Genomic DNA, 27,359 nt, shown 5'->3' on the forward strand with positions numbered 1-27,359 from the left:
TCTGTAACTAAAAATTAACTAATTCAAAATAACAACGAACTTAAATGTATTTCCTATTTCAATTATAGTAAAAACAATTTTAACCGAAAAGATTTAGTAAAGATATATACTAACTTCCATAACTTCTAATATGTAAGATTTCAGAATAATTTGGGCAATAGCGTATATATTACTACACAATACACGGTCAAATCTATTGTATATTAAATTCTGAAATCATATATTAACCACACACGGTCAAATCTAATATTCTGAAATCATATATTAACCATACACGGTCAAATCTATAGTATATTTAGATTTAGTAAAGATATATACTAACTTCCATAACTTCTAATATGTAAGATTTCAGAAAAGTTTGGGCAATAGTGTATATATTACTACACCATACACGGTCAAATCTATAGTATATTATAATAACTTAGGTAACACTATATATATTAAATTCTACTATGTATAGTTTCAGAATATTGGGCAACATCATATATTAACCACACGTTCAAATAGACGTTCAGTTGAAAATATTACAATTCCCCTATACTATAGTAACTTACGTACCTAAATATTTGTGATTTCTTTTAACAGATTTATACCATTAATGTGTATTATTTTATTGACCAACAAACGAAATTTTCAACTAGGAAAATTCTCAGTTTAAGTTAAAAAATGGTCCATCATAGAAATGAAAGAGTTATAAATTGTGTTACATTAATGTGATAAAAATAATTTTATAATAATATAAAGATTTAAATTGATTAATTATATAAATACACATATATATATATAAGCTACCAACACAAAAAATTGAACATTGAAAAAAACATATATATTACAAATTTTAAACAACTCAGTTAAAATATTCTTAAAGATAGTAGAAAGAAATTCTTCTCGACTCCAAAAATATAGTTATAATAAAAACAATTAAATTAAAAAATGCACATTGCACATAAAGATAAATCATAAATTTGTACTAAACTAAATATAGATAAATTATACTAAAATATAATTTATTTTAAATTGTCTAAAATTATATAAAATATATAAATAATCTATTTTTTTTAAATGTTCGTAAAACAAAAAATAGTCCCGTGTTTTTCAAAGCGCGGGTCAAAATCTAGTATGCTTTTATAACTGAAAGTTTGGATTACAAATCTTAGAAAATATGAATTATGCAGATTAAAAAGTAAAAACTTACATAATTTTTTTGGCATGTTGGATCTTATATGGTGATTTGAAGTGATGCAGTTAAAGGTAAATCTTTGTAAGGAAAGCAGAAATTACCGACTTTAAAATTGTTCTTTAATTTAATTTATAATAGCATAATTAATCAGTGTTAAAGAAAAATATTAGTTTAGCTGCCTTTAAATTTTAAAATATGAAGCATTGTTGGGTCAATATGAAGCACTTTAAAGTCTTTTTAATTATTAACCTGGAGATATTATGAGTATAAAAAATCCAAACAAATCTTTCAATGGAAAAATAAACCCTCTCTTGAGATATTCAAATGATATTTAAAGTATGATCTCATATCAGAGTGACCACACACATTTAATATAGTGACTAGTGAGACTGCTTCAAATTCGGATCACTTACCTGGTCAATATCCGCCTACCATTAGATAGTTCTTGTTGCAACATATCTACGAGATATCACTATCTTATGAATCCTCTCTACATCTTTTGGTTTTCAATATTTCCAAACCGTTATTATAGTTTCAAAAAAAAAGTCAACCGCTAGGGAGACAAGCTTGCAATATTAGCTAGACAACCATAACTCTCTCTCTCTGTCTTATGTTTTATCTTGGAATGTTTAGTTTGTGTGATCAAGTTTAATCAATTAGGATTTCGGAAAACTTAGGTTGTGTCATTGTATAATGTATATAATATGATGTTATATATATATGCATGTATATATGTGTGTATTCACTTGCTAGATATATCAATTATGGATATACGTATGTAATTATAAGCACACATATTTTGTTGTAGAAGAACACATTTATGAAGTAAAAAGAGGATTTGGTAGAGTTCAAATATGTAAAGGGAATATACCCGAAGAGAGATTAACATAAACCAAGAAGTGGATACAACATTACACCTTAAATGATCTTACCACCTTAATAAAAACATTCATCAATTAACACAGAAGAAACAGAATACTGAAACCAATAAGATAAATCAAATAGGAAGAATCCTTTCCCTTTTTCAAGACTTTCTCGCTACCCTTCGGGTTGTCTCTCCCTCCTTGTGTTTCCCCTTCTTTGGCTTGATGAAACAGAAGCACGAGCAACAAGGCAGCTGAAACAAAACTTCATATTGATTTAGCTAGCATTGGACCAACACTACATTGATGTCTGCCTTCTATACTTGATCAGCTTTATAGCAATTGATGTTATTCTTTTCCAATTCCGATTTCAGCTTCTTTGTGGGGTTTTTTCCTTTATTTGTTTCTTCTTTTTGGATGCTTTTCAAATTTAAATTGATTTCCTCTACATAAGAAGATGCCTCTGCCTTGTGCAAAATCATAATATTGTAAATTTATAGTGCATGGGTGTTTATGGTGTGTAGTGTTCACCTAATAACTTTTTTCAACAACATTTTCTACACTCGTGATGATTTGTTAGATTTCGCAATAAATGCTACTGTTTTCCAAAAATCATAGACCGTTTGAAGGAAACATTTGCAAACTGAGCGTAATAGATATGTGATGATTGTGATTATTTAGTCAACACGAATTGAAATAGTCTTTTAGTCCACTTAGGATAGGAACTGAAGAAGACAGTCTGGAATATGATTTTTCCTTCCTTAATATTCGTGGTCTGTTTGCAATGAACCATATGTTTAGGCTTTAGTTAATTGAACTCGAGTAAATGCACAGTTCTTGTTCTTTTTTTTTGGTTGTAAACTACAGTTCTTGTTCTTTATGCTGTCGAAGTACTAGACACCGTGTAAATGGATCTTAACATTTACATCCAATTTTTTTTATAACAATGTAAACAAAAGTTTTTGGTAAGGTAATACCCATTAAACATAACTCCACCCAAATCAGTTTTCAATTCAAGTAAAAAATGTTAGATAGTAGAAACAAAACCAAACTTATTATATATTGTCATATTGCTTCAGAACATGGAGAAGTTTTGAAACACTAGCTAACAACACAAAACACAAATGTTTGTTTTATGATAATCTAATATTTTTTAGGCTGATAACCAAACTAATCTCTATATAATGCATTCGTTTTCGCTATGTTATTCTGTAATAGTTCGAAAGGAAGATGTGGAAGCAAAAATCAACTAATAATTTAGAATCACAAGACGATGTTGACACTATCATTACATGGTTTAGACATCACATTTTAATAATTAGAATGTTAGATTTTCCATCAAGCACAAGTGTTTCCACATATTTCCAACAATCTTTGCACACCATATTCCTGTGTTCCGCCATGAACCATACTCCATTTGTCCTAGTTCCACTTCCACACCCTTCACCACTCCCCAATCCCTCTTTTTGGATCCAAGTTTTTATATTATTCTCATGAACATCATATAGTAGTACAAAACATCGTCTAGAATGAAAAACCTCATTCTTCTCCCATTTACCTTTCTTTTTAATTAAAATTGTATTATGGTGTATTTTTAAAAAATAATTTCACATAAAGGCCTTCCTTTAATCCACTATACAATTATATCAAAAGTACAAATAATAACTTCAAGCGGCTCATAATATTAACCAAAACACCTTACAGTTCTACAATTCAGCAGATTCATTCCATTTCATAGGGTTATATTCCACAAAAGTTAGCTGAGAAAAAAAGAGTTGTAAACGTTATCGTTTTTATTCAATAGATAATCAGAAAACATTAATACAAAAGCCCATATAACGAAATCCAAGCTGATACATTCACACAATCATTACTAAACTGTGTGATCACTGATCAATACCCATAATCAAAGTTTCACTAGCTATATTATTAAATAAAACCATCTCATTTGGGACAGACAGGCTCGAATGCGAATGGACCAACGTTGAAAAGACCGTACGTTAGCTTGTTGAAGATGATCGTTGCATTCTCTGGTTTCACCACCGGTTTTAGAAAGGAGCCCAAGTATCCATCGTGGAGCGTCGACACTTTGCTGCATTTAGCGTCAGGCGACTTCACTAGGTAAGCTCGGCAATTTTTGATAGCGTAGTTGGTCACGGTTTTAGGGGCATAGAGCAAAAAGTATCCGTTCTTGTCCGTTGTTGTCTCGGATGTCGTGTTCTTCTTGTTTTTGCACAAAAGTCTCACCACCGCACCTGCATACACAAATAACAGAAACAAAATAAAAGTAAATAACTAGCATTTGTATAAATTTATTAAATGAATGCCAAAAAGCTACTAAAAAATATGAACACATTCCAACTAATTCATAGTATTTCTTTTAAATTGCTGTGGTAAATTTATTTTACCATTTGTCGATTTAATTTTTTTTGAGGGCATGACATGAACAACATAACAAGTTTCTTTTTTTACCATTTGACCTAAAGTTGATATAATGGGAGATTAGGGAACAAGGATCCGTTGCATCATTGATTGTGTGTAACCAAGAAAATTACTAGTCACAAACAAATTAAATCTCAACTAATTCATTAGCTTAATCTAATTTTCTATTTTAATGGTAAATTGATCTATGTTTATCCATTGTGATTTTTACGAAGGGAAATGAAGTATCCTTCACCTGGCTGAGCTATTCTCGCGTGGTAGTATAAAGCTTTTTATTTTGTTTTTGAGAATTTTTTTTTTGGTCAAAGAAACAGTTTAAACAATAATATGAACATTTGCCAGTGAGTTTCTGTCTAAAACGTATAGGATAAAGAATGGGACGTGAAGCGTGAACTTTCATAGTGTATATAATACCTTTAACGGGTTTGGCGCCTTCGAGATTGTTTATACCGGCGTACTTGCAGGCTTTGCAGAAGACCACACCCCGCACGGCCACTAGTGTCCTGCTAAACTTAGGAGGAGAAACCGGTGGGAGAACAGGAGGCTTGATCGGAGCTATGGAAGGTGGGAGAGTTGGTACCTTGATCGGAGCTTTGGCTGGTGGAAGAGTTGGTATCTTGATAGGAGCTTTGGCCGGTGGGGGAGTGGGCAATGGTGTTATTAGTTTCATTGCAGGTTGAAACGTATGAATACTGAAAACAGAGGAAATGAAGCAGCAAAGTGCTATGAGAGTTAGCAAAACACTCTTACCAATGAAACCCATCTTTAGCCTCTTGTGTTTTGTTTGTGTGTGAGTTTAGGTTACTGCGAGAGGGTGTATTTATAGGAGATTCAGGGTTCAGGTACGTATTATTTTATATAACTCATTAGAGTTGGTTTAATCGTTTATGCCTAGGTAGAAAACACAGTAGCACATGCACACGTCTCGCGAGGTATTCGGGAAGTTTACGATGTCTCTCTCGTTAAAAACTTACATCTCCTTACAGTTCAACACCATTAGTTTCAATACTTATATTTTGGCATTTCCCTAAATTCTAGTCCTAATCCCCTAGACTATATTTGAGAAGTGATTTTGCCACATGTCTTCTCTACAATCGTTTTCACAAAAAAAATTATGACGTGGCTATTAAGATTGATGACATGTCATATGGTTAAATATGACATGGACAAGTACATTTAGTAATGATATATATTTTTGGAAATCTTTTTAAAATATGGCAATAACTCATATATTACATTTAATATTGATTTATATTTTTGGTAAACTTTGTGGAATATGGTAATAACTCATAAATCATCACTAAAATAAATATATTCAAATCTGACATTTTGAATTTCGAAATATTATATAATTTTACTTCTATAATTATAAAAAATTTATTACCTAAAATTTTCTAAATTTTCTGAATTAAAAAAAAAATAAATCGTAATATCATTAGTTTCTTTTAGATATCTACAAATTATATAAATATTATTTAGTTTTAGTTTTTGATAACTATACAATTTTATATGATTTTTAGTAATTTTGTACAAGTTGATTTAATACATTTAACCAAATGAAATAAATAAATTTTTATCTAAGATTTTAACTTTATATATATACATATATATTCTTAAATATAATTTAAAATAAAAAAAAATATTTTCTCTTAATTTTATGCTTGATTAGTGATATTTATATTAATTATTGGCCAAAATAATAAAATATATAATATTAATAAATTATATTTTAAAATATAAAATATAACTTTTAAAAAATTCATCACTACACATGGTGTAGGAAAACACCTAGATTAATAATTGTAACATGACTACTAAAATTGTTGACATGTCTTATAGATTAATACGACATGGACAATTATATTTAATGTTAATTTATATTTTTGGTAAACTTTTTAAAATATGGTAATAACTCATATATTACATTTATTATCGATTTATATTTTTGGACTTTTTAAAAATATGATAATAACTCACAAATCATCATTAAAATAAATATATTCAATTATGGTATTTTAAATTTCGAAATATCATTTAAATTAAAAATATTTCAAAAATATATACATATTTTTATAAAATTATAAAAATTAAATCATAAAATCAAATTAAATCGTAAAATCATTAGTTTCTTATATATATCTACAGATTTTATAAATATTGTTTGATTTTAATTTTTGACAATTATGCAATTTCACATATTTATTTAATATATTTAATTAAAATAAATATATAGAAAAATCTACATAAGATTATAATTTTAAATATAGACATCCACGTTCTTAAATATAATTCAAAATAAACAAAATTGTTTTTATCTTAGTTTTAATGTTCAGTTAAATCAAATTTATATTAAAATATTGATAAGAAAAAAAGAAAATTTATAATATTAATAAAAAAATTAAATATAATTTATATTTATCTATTAAAAATATTTTAAAATTCTTTTACTGCACATGGTGCAGGAAAACACCTAGTGAACCATAATAAGTCTATACAATATTATGATTTGAGAATTTTTGAGATACTGAAGGAAGAAGCGTTATCAGAGTTTTTGAAAATGTGATTACTAGAGTTGAATGAAGTTTTGACCATTTACAACTTTGATTGGACTAAAAACTACCAAAATATATGATGTGAAATTGTAAATGCACTTAAATATAAACTTCTTGATTGTCTAAATTAGTGTTGCTTTCAGGTTTCGATGGACATATATGGAATATAATATTAATGCATGAGTTTTCATTCACGATCCATGTTTTATGCTCCATACATGTGCATGGCTACAAGATGCGCCTGGTGCGGCTTCAGCACATTTACACATTTAAGTTCAAACTTAATACCTACGCTTCTTCTGTTTACTTTGGTTTTACGATTTACAGTACAATATACATGCAATCCACTAGAGTTTAGTAGAACTACTAAAACGATAACTATACATTAATATATAGTTGTTATTAGATCAGTGTTTAATCTGAATTCGTCAATCCATCTCTAACAAGCAGGAAAATATTTGAAATATGAAGTTGATTTCAACGAAAGTGGCAAGACGGTGCCTCTTGAACTATTGTTTTTTTTGTTGCTTAAACTCTTTAACTATTCTTAAATCAGGAAAATGGTAATGTTAATAGACTAATAGTAGAAAGTTTCTTAGTCTAGTGCTTTACCAACGCCTACATTTTTGAGGGTTTTGATAAGCTATGTTACGATAGCGATTAATACGTGTAAATATTAAATTTTCACAAATTTATAGCAGTGTTTTATGTAATATTTAGAGTGTCTAACCATAATCCGGCATGTAGTCTTAAATAATCTCAATATAGTTAAGATTTTCAATTAAAATCCAAATACGATTCAAATATTTAAATCCATTTTTATCGATTATTTTTGAAGTATGTTTTGGTCTAGTGGAAGTCCGCTGATTTGAAATTCCTACATATAATCTCACGTAATAAAGATTTGGAGTTGAATTAGTGGAAATTTTCATAGCCATGTTTTAAGTCATGAACCACTATGGAGCATCTTTAGCTCACAGCTTCTACTTGGCTGCAGAAAGCCTTTCAACTATGAGGTATGAAAAAGGTAGTTTTCGGATCTACGTCCTACTTGGCTGGATAAGCAGTTTTAAATCCTGGGAATATTCCTCAAGGTCTGATTGGACTTTTCATATCATGATGTGTATATAATACCTTTAACAGGTTTGGCGCCTATTCTGGCCATAGAGAGTTTTGTTTCACTGTTTTCTTTTATTCTGATCTGGTTATCAAACTTACAAACTTAAATTTGAATAGTAAAATAACCTTTAGTTATCAAAAAATAAATAAAACAGGTTTGACGCCTTTTGAAATTGTTTATGCCGGCGTACTTGCAGGCTTTGCAGTAGACCGTACCCCGCACGGCCTCTAGTGTCCTGATGATTTTAGGAGGGGAAATTGGTGGGAGAATGAGAGGTTTGATTGGAGCTTTGGTTAGCAACTTGATGGGGGTGGGGGGGAGTGATAGGTCCCAAATATAGGATCATCAAATGTTGATCTAGAAACATGAACACAAGAAAACACAACAACACAAGTTTTCTTTTGGATAGTTTAGACTACCTCTTTTTAGGTTTTTAAATAGAAGACATACATGAAACAAATACATCTTGTCGTTGATTCACCCACAAGCTAACAACTACAAGGAAATGGGAAAGTGTAGAAATTTCTCTTATTTGCAAAACAACATAAATAAATAAAATAAAATACTTAGTTTTCGTGAGAGAACTTGTGATTTGTTTTTTCTCTTAATACTTGACTCTCTCTCTCTCTCTCCTCCATCTCACTGTCTTTGTCAGCACCAACCCTTTTGGTCTCATCAGAGAGTTGATAGCTTGGTAGGAGTTTTTAATGGTGGGAGAGTTGATAGCTTGGTATGAGTTTTTAATGGTGGGAGAGTTGATAGCTTGGTATGAGTTTTTAATGGTGGGAGAGTTGAAAACTCGATAGGAGCTTTTAGTGGTGGGAGAGTTGGTAGCTCGATAAGAGCTTCTAACGGTGAGAGAGTTGGTGCTTTGGTGGGAGCTTTCAACGGTTCGAGAGTTGGTGCTCTGATAGGAGCTTTCAGCGGTGAGAGAGTTGGTACTCTGATGGGAGCTTTCACCGGTGAGAGAAGTGGCGCTCTGATGGGAGCTTTCAGCGGGGAGAGAAGTGGCGCTCTGATGGGAGCTTTCAACGGTGAGAGAAGTGGTGCTCTGATGGGAGCGTTCAGCGGTGAGAGAAGTGGTGCTTTCATAGGAGCTTTCAGCGGTGAGAGAATTGGTGCTCTGGTGGGAGCTTTCAGCGGTGAGAGAAGTGGTGCTCTGATGGGAGCTTTCAGCGGGGAGAAAAGTGGAGCTCTGATGGGAGCTTTCAGCGGTGAGAGAACTGGTGCTCTGATGGGAGCGTTCAGCGGTGAGAGAAGTGGTGCTTTGCCAGGAGCTTTCAGCGGTGAGAGAATTGGTGCTCTGGTGGGAGCTTTCAGCGGCGAGAGAGTTGGTGCTCTGGTGGGAGCTTTCAGCGGCGAGAGAGTTGGTGCTCTGGTGGGAGCTTTCAGCGGCGAGAGAGTTGGTGTTCTGATGGGAGCTTTCAACGGTGAGAGAGCTGATCGCTCGGTAGGAGCTTTCAACGGTGGGAGAGCTGATAGCTTGGCAGGTTCTTTCAACGGTGGGAGAATTGATCGTAGTTTGGTAGGAACTTTTAACGGTGGGAGAGTTGATCGCTCAGTAGGAGATTTTAACGGTAGGATAGTTGACAGCTTGGTAGGAGTGTTTAACGGTAGGAGAGTTTTTCTTGGAGCTTTGGTCAATGGTGCTAGTAGTTTTATTGGAGGTTGAGCTGTAGTGCTGAAAACAGAGGAAATGAAGCAGCAAAGTGCTAAGAGAGTTAGCAAAACATTCTTACCAATGAAACCCATCTTTATCCTTTTGTCCTTCTGTTTTTGGTTTGTGTGTGAGTTTGGCTTGATGTGAGAGGGTGTATTTATCGGAGACTCTACGTATTTTTTTAAATATATTTCACTTCAGTGGGCTTATACATATCTGAAATCATGTTGTATTTGATATCATGATATCAAATTGTATAGTTGTCATGTTGTATGAAATCTGATAATACATTAGCACCTGCATGCACGTCTCGCGAGCTATTCGGCGGTAAGTTTGCGATGTCTGTTGTTAAAGATCAAGACTTAGATCTAAGTAGGTTTCAATATGCCATATTAAGAACATATTTGTTCTTTTACATCTTCGACTTTATAATTTTGTTCCATTATACCTTTGATTATTTTAAAAATTTTAATACAAAATTAACTTTATAATCCTCTAGTCTATTAATAATAGGAATCCCAAAACAATGTTGAAAAGTTGTGTCTTCTCAACATATAACTATTGAAAAAGTTATGAAAAAATATTTATATGTATGTGATCTTTTTTTTTTTTTTGCTAAAGAAGGGTTAAACCCGGGTCACTATTGGAACCAAACCTAACCCCCGGGGGAGTCGCAAGCCCGCAGATGGACTCCTTCTCCTGGGCATTCAAATGGGTCCTAAAGCATGGACCCATATCCGCGTTAGATGAACAGAACAATGTGACTTAGTTTCGCATAGCAGAAAGATCGAACCTGAAACGTGTTGGTGTCCCAGATCCGTCCACTGCCACTTAACCACAAGGCCCGTTCATATGTGATCTTTTCATCATAAAAGGGTATATTAACATGAATCACGTGAACTATCCATGGTTGAAGTCTACGTGGCTAATAATCTAAACGTGAATCACGCTAATGATCTAAACGTGAATCGCATGAAATGTCTATAAAGTTTAAGTTGGAGTCATCTAATTCAAACACATCAGATGGGAAAAAGGTCTGTACAGTATAATAATCTTTTCCAGAGGGGCTGTAACCATCCATACATTTCGTTTTCGCTAAAATCACCAAGAGAGTCAAAGATTTTCTTGATTTATATGGGCCATTGACGCGTCTTCTGCTTATTTTGGTTTTAAAATTACAAATTAAAACGTGCAATCCATTAGTTTAATAAAACATCCAAAGCATGTATAGTTATTCTTATCAAGGAAAGAGTATCAATCACAACTCATATGATTCATTCAAACACAATAATCACTCCATTATATATTTTCCTTGATTAATATGATCTTCTCATTTATTGTTTGATTCATATAGCTCTATTATATAAAGCTTTTATATAAAGTTCTTAACTTCTTATAACCCTCATCTATTAATAATAGCAATCCCAACTAATTTTATAGTTATTCTTATCAAGGAAAGAGTATCAATCACAACTCATATGATTCATTCAAACACAATAATCACTCCATTATATATTTTCCTTGATTAATATGATCTTCTCATTTATTGTTTGATTCATATAGCTCTATTATATAAAGCTTTTATATAAAGTTCTTAACTTCTTATAACCCTCGTCTATTAAAGCAATCCCAACTAATTTTAAAGGCTGTGAATTTCAATTAAGTTGAAATGTTGTATTTTCATTCTAAAAGTTATCCATTTAATATGTACAAAAATATATTCATCCTTTTTTAAAAACGGGTCAGAATCTAGTATATAAGATTAATTTAGTTTGTATTATTCTTCTATTAGTAGATAACCGAAGGTGTGTTTAATTCACGTTAGTTTAGTTTTATATGACTTTGTCGGTTTAGTTTGACTATTGGTTAAGTTTAAATAGTCCCGTTGCGTTTTATATAAATGGTGTGTAATATTATTATAACACTTTTGAAAGAGTCCATACATTAATGATAACCTTTCATCAGTAGATAAAAATATGACTCTAATTTAATAGATTAGATGTTTCCAACATGCAATTCTGAAAAATATCAACTTTAAGAGTTGTGTCTTAACAATTTAAAATGATATATTAGTTTTCAAATGATGTTAAATATCCAAAAAGTGTCCTTGCACTATTATTTATTTTAAGAGTTGTATATTAGTTATTGTTAAGAGTCAAATTTTCTATTTTAAAAGGAAACATTAGATTTTAAAATGCTTAAGGTGTCTTTCTATAATAAAGTTGTATTTTGAAATTAAACTGTTTTAAAAAGATGTATTTATTCAAAATGTATCTATTAATACTATCATTTTAAAATAACTATCTTTAAATTGAAATTTTGTGACTGTTCATATAAGTATCATTTTAAAATTACTACATTTAAATTGAAAAGATGTGACTATTTAAATTGATTTTTTTTTGACTAAAAGTTGCATCCAAACATAAGTATCATATCAAATGCTATGTTGTTTCATCCTAAAAATTGTATCCCAATTAATAAGAAGTTGTAAATTGTATGTGTCTTTTCAACATCATCTCTAAAATATATATGTTTGAAAAGTTATATTTTTAAAAATTTAGGAAGCAGTTATAGTATCTCAAAAACTGTTTCTCTCTGACTTTAAAAGTTGTGTCTATTCATTTGGTTATGTTGTTTCATGCTAAAAAATTACATTAAGAAATTGTCAAATTATATATGTCTCTTTTCAGAATCATCTCTAAAATGTATTAATTAGTTTTAATACTGTGTCTTTTTAATTATTTTGTAAAAAGTTAACATATCCCAAAAAGTATCCTTCTAAAAATAAACAGTTGTGTCTTTTATTAATAAAAATTAAATTATTTTAGTAAACTTGTTAAAATATCTCAATAAAAACTCTTTATATGTATGTTTTTAGTATGCAATAAGTTTTTTTTGTAATGATGTGTCTATTTAAAATATATGGTAAATATACTATTTCAAAATAACTATTTCAAATTTAAAAGTTGTGATAATATGTATAGTTATTTGAAAAATTATAAATTTGAAACTATTTTTAAATTTGAAAATATTTTTTTAAATTTGAAAATATTTTTAATTTTGTTTTATAAATAATTTTATTTATTTATATATATATATATATTTTCTTTATTTGTATTTTTAAAATTTTCATTTATAAACTTTAAATATTTTTTATTTTATAAAATTTTAGATTTTGATCCCAAAAATTTGTATATTTAACTCTAAACTAAACTAGGTATTTCTCAAAAGTAAATTCGTTAGCCAAAATTTGGGAAGAAGACAAAAAAAACAATTAAAAATATTGTTGGCACACACTGATCACTGATCAGCTACTAACAACAGTAGTATATCAGTTAGACAAGCGCACAAACGAAACTGAAATTCAAATTTCAAATCTAATTGAAAATCCACAGGAGAGAGCAAACCATCGCTCACTCTTAACGATTTCCTCCCATCGTCTCTCCTTCACTCCTCTCTCTCGTCTTTCGTCTGCAATGTCTTCCACCAGAAAGAGCACGAAGAGATCACGCCCGGAGCAGCCGGCGCCGCTTCAATCGCTCAAGAAGCAAGCACCGAACGCAAAACACAACGACGATTTGGATCTCGATGTTTCCAGGTCCGTCCGTCTCCTTCTTCGTTTCTTCTGATTTTTTTTTTTTTTGCTAAGATTGTTAAACTCTCTGATTGATTTTCCGTGTGGATGCGATCGATCGAGCAGCGATCTCAAGGGAATCATGTCGGCGTTGCAGCAAATCAGAGAGAAAGCGCACGAGGATGGCCGTAAGAAGAAGGAAGAAAGCATCTCCAGGTGATGATGATTCATTCATCTCTCTCTCTCTCTCTCGCTTTCACCTACTTAGTTGCATCGAATGAAATACATAGAAGAAGAATCAGAGCTCGATAATCTTCGTAACCTTCGATTTCATCTACTATGCTCACGAGGATCGTATGCATCTTAATCATCGTTGCTAGCTACTACGATCGTTTCTTATAGCTTGTTTCTCGATCTACATGATATATATAGCTAGATGATCGTTAGGTGTTCGATCGTTTGTTATAGAATTTTGAAATCGGTTGATCTGTTGTGCAAGTGGTTGTGGTATACTACTAGTGCATCTCTTAAACTTGAACGGGAGTGTTTGATTGATATCGTTTCATATTGTGGCTTACACGTATAAAGACCGTTTGTATCTCTTGTTGATTCCTATCAATGATTATCTAATTTGGTAAATCTTGTAGTATGATTTTTTCATTAACAGTTCCAGAACCTTAAGATCATTTGTGAGAGTTCTTGGTTTTTGATCAGCGGAATCAGTTTTATTTCCAGAAGATTTTTGGTTCTAATGCTCTTCAAGTGTTGTTAGTTTTGAAAGCTGGATCTTGCTTTAATCTTTGTGTATCTTTCTTCTCTGGCAGTGTGTCTACTGAGGTGAAGTCAAAGATCGATGAGTTGAAGTCAAAACTCGAGAAAGAAAGGTAACACTATGTTACTAAGAATGGGATATCTGATATCTTCCATGCTTTGTGAATGTTGGCATTTACAAGATAAGATATAGATGAGAGTGTACTGATGAGTTCTATCCTTGACTTGTGATCATCACTGCAGACAGAACTTTGCTAAAGCGCTTACAAAGAGTTCAAAGGAGGTTTGAAGAACAAAGAACTAACGATAATATTTAAGTTTTCGAGTCATTAGAAACGTACGAGGGACTGACCTCTGATCCATATTTGCAGTGTGAGAGTACCTTGAAGAATGAAGTTGCCAAATTTGAGGAGCTTCATCACAAGTTCATGAAGGAAAAAGCCGATCATCTTCAGGGTCTGAAAGGTATTTCATTCTATGTCAGTTAGTGATTGGTGTCAAAAATGTATATCGCAGAGTTTTCGTTAACTGGCTAAAGTGGAATTTTCGTATTACTGAAACTGAATATGTTTCTGGTTTGTAGACACTATCTCCAAGTCTGAGGAGGATAAGGAGAGGCTCTACATGCGCTACGAGCAGCAAAGTAAGACAATACACTTATAATCAGACCACTGTTATAAGACGGCAACACTTTTACTCACTTCCACATTTGAAATAACATATGCAGGGAAGAAGGAGAAGACAATGATATCGGACATGGAGAAGTTCTGCGCAGAAAAGCTTGCTCAATTGGAAGAGTCGCTGAAGACAAAGAAACGGGTAAATAAATAGCCTTACATATAGTTGTTACCTCTCTCTTTTGATCTTGTTATATGATGAACCGTGAATTCTTGGGTTTGTAGGGTGACAAAACGTTCAGCATACTGAGGAAAACTCTCGGCTCTTTTCTGGAGAATGAGGCTTCTGATGAGGAGTTCCCACCTGATGAGTGAATCAGTTATACGTCTCTTCACTTAATGCTGAAAGAAAGTTAAAAACCCTTTGACTTTGATCCAACAGGACCTTTTTTCTTTATAGCTACCGTTCAGGTAATTACCAAATACAGCAGAAAACACTATTCTGAAGTACTATTTCAAAGCTTTCAATGTTATGAACATTGCCCTTATTGTCTTCTATCCTATGTTATAGTTTCAAATGAAAGACTAATTAAAGTTTAAGCAGGATCCATTGCTAATTTAATTTTTGTTGTGTGGGATAGCCTCAGTTATTGATATCAAACTAGTACTATGGTCGGTTGAAAGCGTATCAAACACTAGCAGTTTCTGGCCAAACTTCTTCACATTCTCCTGATTTATCAAACACTAAGCCATTTTCCACATTTGATAATGGGTAACATATGGTGAATCTTTAAGCCAAGTCATGGAGCTTCCAAACCACATACACTGCGTATTCATAGTCATTTCTCACAACCGTCAGTGTGTTTTATTTGATTGCTCTTGTTGCGCTGAAACTAAGAATGACGCACAAAGGGGTTTAGGTAATTATTTCCCTCAGTGCAAGTTCTATGTCCACAAGGAGTGCGCGCTTGAGTCCCCTCGGAAACCATCCACTCTTCTCATCCCTCACCCTCTCAAGTTCCGTAGGTGATGCCGTGATGGAAGTTGTTGCTTGTTTCGCTTGTAACTTTAGTTTAGACACGGCTAGCGTGCGGAAGCAAGAGATTCCAAGCATTGGCTACCCAAAAGAGCTCCATGAGCATAAGCTTCACCTCTTGGCCAAACGTGTCTCCTTTCCTTGCTCTTGTGGTAAAGACGTCTATGGAGTTCCTTACTTGTGTCATCAATGCAGTTTTATGATCCATTGGAACTGCGTTTTCTTTGATTGCCTTCTATGTTTTAGTTTCAAATGATTTGTTAAATACAATATAGCAGGATCCAATTTTTTTTTCTCATCGACTGCATTTGTTATAATATGTTGTTGAGGAGACATATCATGCATCTGAGATGTGTCTAAGATATATATGATGCAGCATCATATATATCTTAGACACATCTCAGAACAGAATTGGTCCATGTGGTAAGCTTTTAACGAAGAAGAAATGATTGATATTTCAAAATAAACACAGTTTTCTCAGAAAATTACAACACGCCTCTTGATTTCACAAGAATCTCATTTCAACATTGGAGAGGGTGAAAACGTTATAAAAATAAGGGAAGATGAGTGAGTTGAGTTTCATTCACTTCCAGAGCTCTTCCATGGGGATTCCACGCTCGAGAGCAACATCCTTAAACTGTCTCATCTGTTGAACTGCTGCAAGTGTGGCTCTCGCGTTGTTGAGAGCATTGTTGCTTCCCAGCTGTTTCCCCAAAGCGTTCTCAACTCCCGCCATCTCTAGCACGATCCTAACCGCTCCTCCAGCAATCACACCCGTTCCTGGCGAAGCTGGTCTAAGCATCACCTTAGCTGCTCCGTAGTCTCCCTCTGATCTATATCACCAAAAAAAAATCCCATAGCTTAAAAACCAAACAAACCATACAAACACAGAAACATACAGAAACCATCACATTCAACACAACAATGTCTGCTCAATCAGGAAACCCACAATGCTACTGAATCTACTTTATTGCCTGGTTAGACATTATTACCAACCAAACCCGATTCTTACAAAAGCATAAGGACACAACACCAACATCAAAAGATCAAAACTTTACCTGTGAGGGAAAGTAAGATACTTTGTCATAGGCACTTGAACAAGGTTCCTCCTCGCATCAATCGCACTCTTCTGAACAGCAGCAACAACCTCCTTAGCCTTAGCGCAACCAACTCCGACATTCCCCTGCTTATCACCGACAACAACAATCGCCCTAAACTTCAACTGCTTCCCTCCTTTCACAACCTTAGTCACCCTCCTCACCTGCACAACCCTCTCCTCGAACCCATCCCTAATCTTCTCCTTCTTCGGCTTCTGCCCGCCGATCCCTCCTCCCCCGCCTTTCTTGAGCTTCGAGTCCATCACGTTCACGTCCTTCCCGAGCATGCTCTCCCCGCTGTACGCTGGCCCGTAGAGCTCCTCGTACGCCGTGGCGATCTCGGCCTCTGTTTCATCGGCTCCTTCGTCGAAATACGGCGCGGGGACGAAGCCTTCGGGAGGGGAAGGTGGGTCGAAGACGGCGTTGGCGGTTATCTCAGGGTTCTGGTCTTCGAAGAAGATCGTTTCGGTTTGGTCCGAGGAGGCTTTGAGTGGGGTGAGGGACGAGGGTCGTTTGAGGAAGGAGAAGGAGATGGTGGGTCTCGAGGAGGTGGTGATGCGAGAGGTTGTGTTGTGGAGGGAGAGTGAAGAGAGAGAGGAGAGAGCTGACGTTGTCGCCATTGAAATGAGGATGTGGGGAAGCAGAGAGTGAAGCGAGAGGCTTATCCGTAGCTGTAGAAGAAGAAGAAGATTGAAGAGAACTGTTATAGTTTACATCTTACAAATTGGCCCCAATATATTTAACAATTTTACTTTTGAACCCTCGTAACTTATGGTCTTTTTGTTCGAAATGGGCCCATAATAGAAGCCCTTTGTTTTTAGCCCATTAAAGGTTTATGCAAAGTTGTAGTACGATCCCCAACTGGATCTCTAACACTAATGATCAAAGATTATTTAGGATTAAGGTTATGGTTGAGCTTGAGGATGCATATTGGTATCAGTATCAGTAACATTTACATCACAAAATATCAGCAAATTTTGGATTATCTTCAACTCCTATTATATTAGACAACTGTATACAAATATTTTCAAAACTTTATGTTATATTATTAATTAATTTACTATTCGGGTAGATATTTTCAAGATAAAACTGTTAAGCAAGAAAAATATTGGACAATGATTTGTATACAACTCTCTGATTCATTTAGGAACCTTGATAAGAAAGTGGAAATGAACTTGAAACAGTTCTATGAACTTGCCAGAACCATTTTTGTCTTGTATTAGCAAAGCTATTTTGAATGAATTGCATATTTGAGCTACTTTCAAAGTTCCAAACATGATCCACTAATTAAAAGTATAGCATGTTTTTGATGGACTAACAAAATTAAAATAAATATTTAGTAATATAAATTTCCCCAAACTAAAAATACATATGATGATTTAAAACAAAATCGTCTAAATTAAGCTGCATACAGTTTAAGTAATTCTGCTTCGTCTAGAAAATATTCGTCTAAATTGCACTGATTTCAAAAGTATGTTTTGCAAACCTAAAAGGTAGCAATAGTAAATGATTGTACTACAAAAGGGCAAAAGGCCCCACGAAGAATTCAGAATCAACGTTGCTTGTTGCTGTCACGTGGAGAAGTTAAGGTTCCTCTGCCACTTATCCTCTGTAATGTCTATTTCAAAGGTAGTTTTACAGAAAAAGAATCACATATTTTTTTACACACGTATTTCTTTTTTTTGGCATGAATTACACACGTACTCCAAATCCGAGTAACTACATTGTTCAATGTTATATGAACGTAGTTCTATGTTATGGTCTTCAGTAATTTTTTTGGGTACTCTTTAGTAATATATATACCTACAAACTTGTAAACGTAAGAAAAAGTTCATGGTAATATTTAGTTATTTAATTACTAGTTTAAAATGTTTAAAAAAGAAGAGACTATTATGTCTCCAGACTTGAAGAGTTAGTTCTATATCTCGAAGTTTAGCTACACAGAGAGAACTGTATACTACTAATCCCTCATTATAAAAGAGCGAGAATGAGATACTGAACAAAAAAAAGGCATTGCAGTACAATAATGTGAAATAGAATTGATACCATTTGCATTGATAGGCTCCACATGCAAAATGGTTGCTATTTCATATAACCATTTCGGTAATTAATCTTTATCTTCACATCTATATTTCTTATTAATAATGAGATCGTATATGTGAAAATTATTATCAAGAGTATGTCATGTGAAATAATTTCAGACGCCTAGGATATTTAGAATATTTGCTTCCCTAATTAGTTTTTATAACCTAATAAGGATGATGATGTCTAGTAAATAAATGACTCTCTAATCACACTTGTGTGTTGCGATCTTGTACTTGTTGTGCATGATAACTTAATCTCTAATGGTCTAATTCCTTTCCGAAGATCATAGAAAATATGTACGACAGTACGAACACTAATTATGTTTTACACAAAATTAATCGAGCATTAAAGCTTGGTCGTGTGTTTTTTTTTTACACAACATGATATTAAAACTGTATACCTCGGTAGTATAGAGAAGAAACAAAATAAATGGTGAAATTTGTGGTCCAACAACTTCACCTTACTTTTGTTAAGGGGGTCCTTTACTTCTCTTCCCATGTTTACTTTCACTTCTTCTTCCATCTTTCATGTGAGAGAGAGAGAGAGAGAGAGAGAGAGAGAGAGAGAGAGAGAGAGAGAGAGAGAGAGTGAGTAGAATTCTGAAGATGAGTACGAGAGGAAGCAAAGCGGAAGGGAAGAGGATTTTAAGAGACATGAGTGAGGAAGAGGAAGAAAATGAGGATACATCTGAAGAGGAAGAAGATGATGATGAAGAAGAAGAAGAAGTGGCTTTGGAAAAGAAGCAGAAAGGCAAAGCTACTACTACTACAAGTAGTAGCAGTGGTACTGGAGCTTGTCAAGTGGAGAGATGTACTGCAGATATGAGCAGAGCCAAACAATACCACAAACGACACAAAGTCTGCGAGTTTCATGCCAAAGCTCCTCTTGTTCGGATCTCTGGTCTTTACCAACGTTTCTGCCAACAATGTAGCAGGTAAAACTGATCTTCAGCTCCTTAGGCAACAACCAAAACTAAGACATGACTCATTAAACTTTGGTTTTTTAAGGTTTCATGAGCTAGGTGAGTTTGATGATACCAAGAGGAGTTGCAGGAGACGCTTAGCTGGACACAATCAGAGAAGGCGTAGAAACACAACTCAATAAAAATAAAAATAAAAAGACATGTGAAACGTCTCATGAACTACTAGGCTTTGCTTGCTCTCTTCTGTCAGTCTCTTTGTAATCTCTATGTTTCTCCATATTTGCTTGTAATCTCTAGCTATCTGCTAAAACCTAAGACATCAATAAATGCATTTGAAGGAATCTGTATCTGTTTTGCAACCCATTGAGGAGACAGCTAATAATAAGCTAAGAAAAAAATATATAATCTCCTAGAAACTTTTGATTCTTGAGATATGTGGTTCTATTACAAGAAATCTCATCAGATTCCTGAGGCTAATGCAAAGCTCCTCACGGTTCTGAGAACTGAAATACAATTACACTAGAATGCGAATGCTAATTAATCCCTAATCACGTTTGATTCCCAACAACTTCATTGATAACTCCCAAGCCACAATTGCTGCTGCATTAGCAGGGAATGCTCTCACAATAGTCGGACCTAAACCTGCGTAGCATCCCTTGACTCCAGCTCTCTTGTGAATCTGCAAAACCACTATTCCATTTAGTACAAGTGTATAAGAGTCACAGAATCAAGATGGTTAACTGACCGATCTCAACACTTTCAAAGGATTTGTCTCAGTAGCTTTGTCTGGAGAGGTCTGAATAATGGTTTTTGCTACATCAAAAGGCAAAACAGCTGACCAGCACTGTAGTGTAGAAAAAAACAGATAGTAAAAATTCAATTAAAATTTGATATCCATTAATCTTATGAACACACACAAAAAAAAAGAAGAAAAGACATCTCTTACTTACAGCAATGCCTCCAAGACCACCAGTGAGAACTCCTATCCCCATGTCAACCAAGTAACCATCTTTCAGCTTGGAACCCTCCAACCTCGAGTGGATGTGATATCTCAGGTACTCGTAGACAGTGAAAAAGACAGCATTTCCAGCACATTCTCTCAATAACGTCGCTGAGCCGCCTCGAAAAATACCTGTTGCCTGAAAAGATAATCCCCCATCAATACGTTTTGGTTCTATTTTTAGCAACGAGAGTTTCTTTGCTTTCTCACCCCTTCGTTTTTAAGGGTCTGAACAGCACAATCAAGAGGACTGGTGTATCTACGGAAGTTGGGAACCAAAGAATCTGTGCCTTGGATCTGCATTCTACACTGAAGAGAAAAAAAAAACAAAATGACTGTCCTCTAAGGAAGCCACCAAAAGGTATGAACTGAAAACACACAATACAAAACTAATAACTGCTCACCTTGACTAGCTCTGTTGGACATAATACAAAACTAATAATAGCTCCACCAAACATAGCAGATGGCACAATTATTTCTGGTCGTGGCCTATCATCTGGTAGAGTTCCCTTCACAATAAAACAAACGAAATAAAAAAAAAATACTTTGAATAAAGTGAAAGATCATATCATTGTGCCTGCAATGTTTTACCCGCAAGAAGAGCTTAGCCTGGGAGTATATTCCAAACATCAATGAACTTTCAAACGCCATTCCAAGAAACGACGATGTTGCTCCTCTGTAAAGCCCTTTGACCTAACATATGATTTTGAAGTCAGCAAATTTAAGGATTTGACACTAGCAAAAATCCAGACTTTCAAGAACTAAGTTCGTTAAGGGGAAAATATACTCCTTCAGTTTGGAGGATCCTCGAAGCACAATGCAGACCGTTCTTGTATCTGAGACTCCCTTGCACATCTGTGTTATGTTTCTGAAGTTTCACCTGACATAAAGAAGACACAAAGAATCAATCTTTACCTCCTAAAGGTAACATCAGAAGCTAATCAAGTGATAAGACTATGGGGAAATGGTTTTTATTCCTAACATAAGATGTTAATTAAAACAACATGAGCAGAGCTGAGTATTAGAATTGATGTATGAGATTGAATTTAAATGTGACTAAACAAAAAAAAATAAAAAAATCGAAATTGGGATTTTGTAAAAAGAAAAAAGAGAGAACCTTGACGGTATCGAAAGGGTGGCCGACGGCGACTGTGGCGAGACCAGCATTCATTCCTGAGATGTATTCCTTGTAAAACCCTAAACCCTCTCCCATCTTCCTCCTCCTCTCTCTCCCACACCGACAAGAAGAAGAAGAAGACTTCACTATTGTGTTTTTTCTTTCTTCTTCTTTTCTTTCTTACAACGGTTTTGTCGTTTATGATTCTTTATGTAAAACCAACAAGTTAGAAAGCAATAGCCGTCTTAGCTCAGTGGTAGAGCGCGTGACTTTTAATCCCGTGGCCGAGGGTTCGATCCCCTCAGACGGCGTTATTTAACTTTTTCCCATTCTACCATTTTTAGTCAAAAAGAAAAGAACCTGAGTAAACACGAAGAGCTAAAACTATGATATTATTTCCTCTCTCTCGTATACAAGAACAACCACCAAACAAGACTAATAACAACATCATATAGGAACCCTTTATCACATTATTAAGTTACAAACAAATGAAAAATTAAATCAATTATCTTTTTTAATTTCTTATTTTTTGGGTCAAATCAATTATCTTTCTAATCATGAAAAAACTGTTTTAAGCATAAACCTAGCTTCTAAGAGTTCTAAATTATGTATACATTTCCTCCAGGAACCTATGGTTCCAACCATCTTCCATTACTAGTAAAGGATGAGAGTGGAGATCCAAAACAAAATTAGGTGCTAGCTAAAGTCCTAACTAAGGTACAAGATAACAAGAATATCATAAGCTTGTGCTCATGCCACTAACGTAAGTGGCATTTGATTTGATTGAGGGTTTATACCGTGCTTTCCGACATAGCCCTGCAGTTGAACAGAAGAATTTTTCGGATTAATCAGAACAATCTTAGATGCAGACATACTATTATACTAATATATTGATAAAACTGATTATGTGCGCCAGTTGGCACACTGGACAGCATCACTGACTATATTTTCAGTAGCTCTTTTCACTACCATGTTATTCACATCAATGGTAAGACTGCCTTCCCGCCACAACGGTTTCAACATTTCGGTTTTCCACAACTGCAGTCAGGAATGGTCTCATTCCTTCCATTCCTGCATCTGACCTCACTTCACCATCTATCTCATATGATTAATTTCAAAACCTTTTGATGTGATGACCCATCAACACTTCGTACTAGGCATAATCAGATGCTACTAGCAGTTACCTCATATCCTGCCTGTGTTGGGTTCAACAAACAATATATTGTTCATAATATTTTTTGGCATAATATTGTTCATATATATCAAAAAAGTGTGTATATTGTTTGTAGAAAAGAAAAGAAAAGAAGAATAAAAATGGCCCAAAGCCCGTATAACTCAGGCTCATATATCAAAGGGCCCATTGATTCTAAATAGGATCACCTCTCCTTTTCCAATGACGTGGCCTCCTCGACTGCCATCATTTTCTTTATATGAAAAAAAATAGTAAAATTCCACTAAAGGAATCAAAAGTCTCATCATAAGTCTCCTTCCTAGGGTTTTGAGATCATAACATTCGCAGCAATCAATCTCTATTAGAGCCAGAGAGAGAGAGAGAGAGCACATCCTCCCTCCATTACCTCACTACTCCCAATGGCATCAAACACCACCGACAACTCCTCCTCTCAGGCGCCTCACCAAAGACCCCGCCAAAGAAACGGTCCTCCTCCTCCTCGCCGCCACGGAAGAAACCCACCGCCTCGTTATCACCAGACGACGGCCACTGCTCAAGCTCCTCAGGAGAAGAAGAAACCCGTCTTCGTCAAGGTCGATCATCTCAAACCAGGCACGAGCGGACACACCCTGACCGTCAAAGTCGTCGATCAGACCTCCGTTCCTCAGAAACCGAACGCCGCCGCCGCCTCTTCCCACCTCCGTCCTAATCGGATCTCCGAGTGCCTCGTCGGAGACGAGACCGCTTCCATCCTCTTCACCGCTCGCAACGATCAAGGTCAGACCTTTTTGAGTCCGTCCTGATTAGGTTTCGTTTTGGTGAAAAGATTGAATATTTTGGTGTTTAAGATACTCTTATGGATCTGTTGTTCAAATGGGTTAGTTAAAGTTGATGACTTTACTGTTTTTGGAGTTTTTTTAGTGGACTTGATGAAGCCGGGAGCTACTGTGAATCTCCGGAATGCGAAGATAGATATGTTCAAGGGATCCATGAGGCTTGCGGTTGACAAATGGGGTCGTATTGAGGTCACTGAGCCTGTTGAAATGACTGTTAAAGAGGATAACAATCTGTCTCTTGTGGAGTATGAGCTCGTCAACGTTGAGGAATGATCTAATTATGATAAAGGGTATGTATCAAGCGCCACAATGGGTTTTGTTTTGTGGGTATGTACCGGGCGAAATGAAGAAAAAGTTGGGGGGAGATTATATGTTTTTATCTTAATACAGTTGCAAGTTTGGTACATTATGTTGATCAACTCTTTCAGGCGTGGATGATTTTGTGGCCTCTTCTCTGTTTTTTGTATGGTTATTGAACAGAGAGGTTTATGAAAAAAAAAACTTGGTAAATAGTTTGGTGTGTGCATTATTGTCTTGCCGACATCCGTAAAAGAAAGCTAGAATTGGGTTTTAAGTGGTCTTCTGGATCTTGGGTTACACCAAATGTTCTTAGACTAAGATGATTTAGAATAAGATAATTTCAACCTAACATTTTTGTCTAGCCAACATCCATATCTCAGTTTCTTTCTTTCTACTTAACTGAACTAATCGTTAAGGTTAAAAGCAGATCTTATGACCTAAGAAGAAACATGACTCCAATAATTAATGTTACTTAAGATTCTTAATTTACATAGTTATTAAGGAAAACTTCACTTCATCATATTGTCTTATGATGAAAACTTCACTTACTGCATCCATTCCTGCACTCTTGCATTTGAACATCATCATACATCATCGATGATATCTGAGGAACGTATCAGTATACATTGAACATAAACTGCATATGATAAGAAGGAAGAAAAGAGAAAAGACTTGTTGCAGTATTCATGAATGTACCTGATTCCTACTGGTTTCATGTTAAACACTTGAACATAAGAAAAATATCCAAGGAGCTGGTTGTTGCTTTCTGAAATGAGAGCAACTACGGATCTGGTTTGAACTAAAATACTACAGGGCATAGTGAACACATTAAGCCATTTTATCTTCTAAGACCTGACTAACTCCAAGAAGAGCACATTATTAATAGCTTACATCAGTCTTGTCGATTGTCCTTTAGTTATCATCTGACCCTAGAAAAGAAATCTAATGTTGATAATTCTCCTTGTATGCAAGACATGTAAAATTTAGATACAGATTTGTCAAATTCACCGTTATACCTTATATTAGTCCAACCACTTAAAGCAAGATTAGGAAACTAGGTGGGGTTTAGATGCTAACATAATCTAACACAAACTTCAAGTTTCATACCAAAACACTACATTCATAATAAGTAGGATGTTATTAACTTCTGAATATCTAACAACTCCAAATGTGGATAGGAACCAGAATCGGAAACAATAGTTTTGAAGCTTCATAAGTTCTTAACGAGGCTAAGTCTAAAAGGAGAGAAGAACTAATACAGACGTATCATCAGCAATAACTAGGTAGAGTAAACCTACAGGCGAGCTAATGGCAGAGTATTAGTTAATAATGTTCTTTTGTTCACATATGTTTGAATTCTTGGTATTTTAAATTTCTATAGATAATATTAAACCAAATAAGAAAATTAACATAAAAAGCATTACATATTTATTCTTCAAACTTTATATGCAAACGATTAATAGTTTCACGTATAAACCAACCATCGTAACTTTAATATTAGTTTAGAAAACAAATTTTAAAATATTTAATATGATTTGTTCTCCGCGTGATCATGGAGTGAACTGATCTCCTTGCTCTTCGCCAAACATCTCGGACTTTCCGTTCACCATGTTTTTAGAACTGTATGGATTCTTGAAGCTGGAGTCCTCGTTGTAATTGGTGGGATTGTAGTTGTAGAAATGCTTCTGGTAGAAACGGCCGTGGTTTCTGTCGTCGTCAAGGTCATAGAAGTACTTACCATTGGCCATGAACCTCGTATCGCTCATTCCTTGTCTCTCCACGTTGTTTTCATAACCCTTGTACGCCTCCTCTCTCTTCTCCGGCCTGTAAGCATTGGAGTTTTCGTAGTAGCTCTTATCGCTCATCCCTTGTCTCTCCACGTTATAGCCCTTGTACCCCTCCTCTCTCTTCTCCGGCCCGTAACCGTTGGAGTTCTCGTAGTAGCTCGAGTCCTTGTTGTTTTCGTTGTAACTCTCGGTCGTCTTAGGATAGTTATCTCCATAGTTCTTGTAAGATTCTTGGGTTTGGCTTAGGCTTGGGGTTGAGAATGAGTCGTCGTAGTTAACGTTCTCGTCGTATTTGTTGTTCTTAAACTGATCTTCATTGTTGTTGTGGGTCGTCTCTTGACCGTACAAGCCATATCCGTTTTCGGTCTCGGGCATAAAGGGAGGGTTCTGGTCGTCTTGCTCGCTCGTCTCGTTGGTTTGGAGATTGTTGGGGTTTTGTTCTTTGGGGTACTCTCTATGGAACTTACCAAATGAGTAGCTGTCTCTTGCATTGCTTTGAGTGGAGAAAAGAATAAGTGTTAAGAACAAGAAGAAGAAGAATCTTGATCTAGTGGAGAAAGCCATGATGGTGCGAGTGTTGTGGGTTTGTGAGAGAAAATGGGAGTGTTTATATATTAGGGGTTTCTCTTTCTTGATTAATTTAACTCCTTTAAGGCTTTAACATATACATAGATTGTAAATGGTGTTCGGTGGAAATAAGGAGTGAATTGGTGATAATGGTTGATGGGGGCTCCATTGGGATGAAATGCTTTTCAAAGAGGTGGCTCGACCTTTTGGGCCTATATGGTTATTTTATCAAAAATGCTAACTAAGCAAACCTTTAGTTAGATTAATTATTAATATGACCTAATACTGTGAGATGAACAATGTGAATCTCTGTGTGTAGTTTCAATGTTTCATTAGAAGATATATAGATAGTGAGGCCACCATGCTTCAAAAGAATATGGGGCTGGAGACACTAAGAGTCTAAGATACTCTCACGCTGCGATATTAGGAAAAATGTAAATTAGTCACTTGACGAACAACATTCAAACCTAGATGGATCAGGAAATAATCTTACGAAATTAATACGAAAATAGCTTTTTGAGAAATGATTTACGAAATACTTAAAACAGTTATATAATATGATGTTAAGACAACTTAAGAAGGAAATGGTTAACGATTAAATAAAAAAATCAATTTTACCAAAAAAATCAAAACAGTATGCCATGAGAAGTTTACCATAGTTT

The 27,359-nt window shown here is 34.6% G+C and overlaps 8 protein-coding genes and 1 non-coding gene across 9 annotated transcripts; 5 read left to right on the top strand and 4 right to left on the bottom strand.

Moving 5' to 3' along the window:
* Positions 1–3,817: 3,817 nt before the first annotated feature.
* LOC108853692 (non-classical arabinogalactan protein 30) lies at positions 3,818–5,274 on the bottom strand. Its single transcript, XM_018627109.2, has 2 exons — positions 4,900–5,274; positions 3,818–4,298 (listed from the first exon to the last, which is right to left on the bottom strand). Exons 1-2 carry the CDS (start codon positions 5,246–5,248, stop codon positions 3,988–3,990), a joined length of 660 nt encoding a protein of 219 aa, XP_018482611.1. The 5' UTR covers positions 5,249–5,274; the 3' UTR covers positions 3,818–3,987.
* Positions 5,275–7,985: 2,711 nt separating this feature from the next.
* On the top strand, positions 7,986–9,829 carry LOC130511344 (putative uncharacterized protein YER190C-A). The gene is made up of 2 exons (XM_057008279.1): positions 7,986–8,064; positions 8,964–9,829. The coding sequence occupies exons 1-2, from the start codon at positions 7,986–7,988 to the stop codon at positions 9,827–9,829; spliced, it is 945 nt and encodes a 314-aa protein (XP_056864259.1).
* A 3,325-nt stretch (positions 9,830–13,154) lies between these two features.
* On the top strand, positions 13,155–15,396 carry LOC108848299 (uncharacterized). Its single transcript, XM_018621622.2, has 8 exons — positions 13,155–13,415; positions 13,518–13,607; positions 14,216–14,275; positions 14,406–14,445; positions 14,534–14,627; positions 14,746–14,805; positions 14,890–14,981; positions 15,065–15,396. The coding sequence occupies exons 1-8, from the start codon at positions 13,294–13,296 to the stop codon at positions 15,152–15,154; spliced, it is 648 nt and encodes a 215-aa protein (XP_018477124.1). The 5' UTR covers positions 13,155–13,293; the 3' UTR covers positions 15,155–15,396.
* An 848-nt stretch (positions 15,397–16,244) lies between these two features.
* On the bottom strand, positions 16,245–17,604 carry LOC108848298 (30S ribosomal protein S5, chloroplastic). The gene is made up of 2 exons (XM_018621621.2): positions 16,874–17,604; positions 16,245–16,648 (listed from the first exon to the last, which is right to left on the bottom strand). The coding sequence occupies exons 1-2, from the start codon at positions 17,530–17,532 to the stop codon at positions 16,399–16,401; spliced, it is 909 nt and encodes a 302-aa protein (XP_018477123.2). The 5' UTR covers positions 17,533–17,604; the 3' UTR covers positions 16,245–16,398.
* A 1,924-nt stretch (positions 17,605–19,528) lies between these two features.
* On the top strand, positions 19,529–20,344 carry LOC108849756 (squamosa promoter-binding-like protein 3). The gene is made up of 2 exons (XM_018623357.2): positions 19,529–19,931; positions 20,005–20,344. The coding sequence occupies exons 1-2, from the start codon at positions 19,603–19,605 to the stop codon at positions 20,099–20,101; spliced, it is 426 nt and encodes a 141-aa protein (XP_018478859.2). The 5' UTR covers positions 19,529–19,602; the 3' UTR covers positions 20,102–20,344.
* On the bottom strand, positions 20,302–22,194 carry LOC108849755 (mitochondrial arginine transporter BAC1). Its single transcript, XM_018623356.2, has 8 exons — positions 22,037–22,194; positions 21,707–21,799; positions 21,511–21,612; positions 21,324–21,428; positions 21,130–21,228; positions 20,870–21,058; positions 20,665–20,763; positions 20,302–20,598 (listed from the first exon to the last, which is right to left on the bottom strand). Exons 1-8 carry the CDS (start codon positions 22,130–22,132, stop codon positions 20,464–20,466), a joined length of 918 nt encoding a protein of 305 aa, XP_018478858.2. The 5' UTR covers positions 22,133–22,194; the 3' UTR covers positions 20,302–20,463.
* Positions 22,195–22,275: 81 nt separating this feature from the next.
* Positions 22,276–22,347, top strand: TRNAK-UUU (transfer RNA lysine (anticodon UUU)). The gene has a single exon. It is a non-coding gene; the product is annotated as a tRNA-Lys (tRNA).
* A 1,143-nt stretch (positions 22,348–23,490) lies between these two features.
* LOC108855124 (uncharacterized protein At4g28440) lies at positions 23,491–24,555 on the top strand. Its single transcript, XM_018628852.2, has 2 exons — positions 23,491–23,984; positions 24,129–24,555. Exons 1-2 carry the CDS (start codon positions 23,627–23,629, stop codon positions 24,314–24,316), a joined length of 546 nt encoding a protein of 181 aa, XP_018484354.2. The 5' UTR covers positions 23,491–23,626; the 3' UTR covers positions 24,317–24,555.
* A 1,193-nt stretch (positions 24,556–25,748) lies between these two features.
* LOC108855122 (protein E6) lies at positions 25,749–26,776 on the bottom strand. Its single transcript, XM_018628850.2, has one exon. The coding sequence runs from the start codon at positions 26,692–26,694 to the stop codon at positions 25,894–25,896; it is 801 nt and encodes a 266-aa protein (XP_018484352.2). The 5' UTR covers positions 26,695–26,776; the 3' UTR covers positions 25,749–25,893.
* Positions 26,777–27,359: the final 583 nt, after the last annotated feature.

This window comes from Raphanus sativus, chromosome 4, assembly GCF_000801105.2.
Source record: "Raphanus sativus cultivar WK10039 chromosome 4, ASM80110v3, whole genome shotgun sequence".
Lineage (NCBI taxonomy): Eukaryota > Viridiplantae > Streptophyta > Magnoliopsida > Brassicales > Brassicaceae > Raphanus > Raphanus sativus.

Excerpts from the sequence above, each read along its gene's own strand:
- LOC108849756 (XM_018623357.2), top strand. The coding sequence starts at position 19,603 with ATGAGTACGAGAGGAAGCAAAGCGGAAGGGAAGAGGATTTTAAGAGAC. Across the intron at positions 19,932-20,004 it reads TTCTGCCAACAATGTAGCAG|GTTTCATGAGCTAGGTGAGT; the intron begins GTAAAACTGATC and ends TGGTTTTTTAAG.
- LOC108855122 (XM_018628850.2), bottom strand. The coding sequence starts at position 26,694 with ATGGCTTTCTCCACTAGATCAAGATTCTTCTTCTTCTTGTTCTTAACA.
- LOC130511344 (XM_057008279.1), top strand. The coding sequence starts at position 7,986 with ATGAACCACTATGGAGCATCTTTAGCTCACAGCTTCTACTTGGCTGCA. Across the intron at positions 8,065-8,963 it reads AACTATGAGGTATGAAAAAG|GAGCTTTTAGTGGTGGGAGA; the intron begins GTAGTTTTCGGA and ends AAAACTCGATAG.
- LOC108855124 (XM_018628852.2), top strand. The coding sequence starts at position 23,627 with ATGGCATCAAACACCACCGACAACTCCTCCTCTCAGGCGCCTCACCAA. Across the intron at positions 23,985-24,128 it reads CACCGCTCGCAACGATCAAG|TGGACTTGATGAAGCCGGGA; the intron begins GTCAGACCTTTT and ends GAGTTTTTTTAG.
- LOC108849755 (XM_018623356.2), bottom strand. The coding sequence starts at position 22,132 with ATGGGAGAGGGTTTAGGGTTTTACAAGGAATACATCTCAGGAATGAAT. Across the intron at positions 21,613-21,706 it reads GGATCCTCCAAACTGAAGGA|GTCAAAGGGCTTTACAGAGG; the intron begins GTATATTTTCCC and ends ATCATATGTTAG. Across the intron at positions 21,429-21,510 it reads AGGCTAAGCTCTTCTTGCGG|GGAACTCTACCAGATGATAG; the intron begins GTAAAACATTGC and ends TTTATTGTGAAG.
- LOC108853692 (XM_018627109.2), bottom strand. The coding sequence starts at position 5,248 with ATGGGTTTCATTGGTAAGAGTGTTTTGCTAACTCTCATAGCACTTTGC. Across the intron at positions 4,299-4,899 it reads AGGCGCCAAACCCGTTAAAG|GTGCGGTGGTGAGACTTTTG; the intron begins GTATTATATACA and ends TTGTGTATGCAG.
- LOC108848299 (XM_018621622.2), top strand. The coding sequence starts at position 13,294 with ATGTCTTCCACCAGAAAGAGCACGAAGAGATCACGCCCGGAGCAGCCG. Across the intron at positions 14,446-14,533 it reads TTACAAAGAGTTCAAAGGAG|TGTGAGAGTACCTTGAAGAA; the intron begins GTTTGAAGAACA and ends CCATATTTGCAG. Across the intron at positions 14,982-15,064 it reads CGCTGAAGACAAAGAAACGG|GGTGACAAAACGTTCAGCAT; the intron begins GTAAATAAATAG and ends TTGGGTTTGTAG.
- LOC108848298 (XM_018621621.2), bottom strand. The coding sequence starts at position 17,532 with ATGGCGACAACGTCAGCTCTCTCCTCTCTCTCTTCACTCTCCCTCCAC. Across the intron at positions 16,649-16,873 it reads TATCTTACTTTCCCTCACAG|ATCAGAGGGAGACTACGGAG; the intron begins GTAAAGTTTTGA and ends TTGGTGATATAG.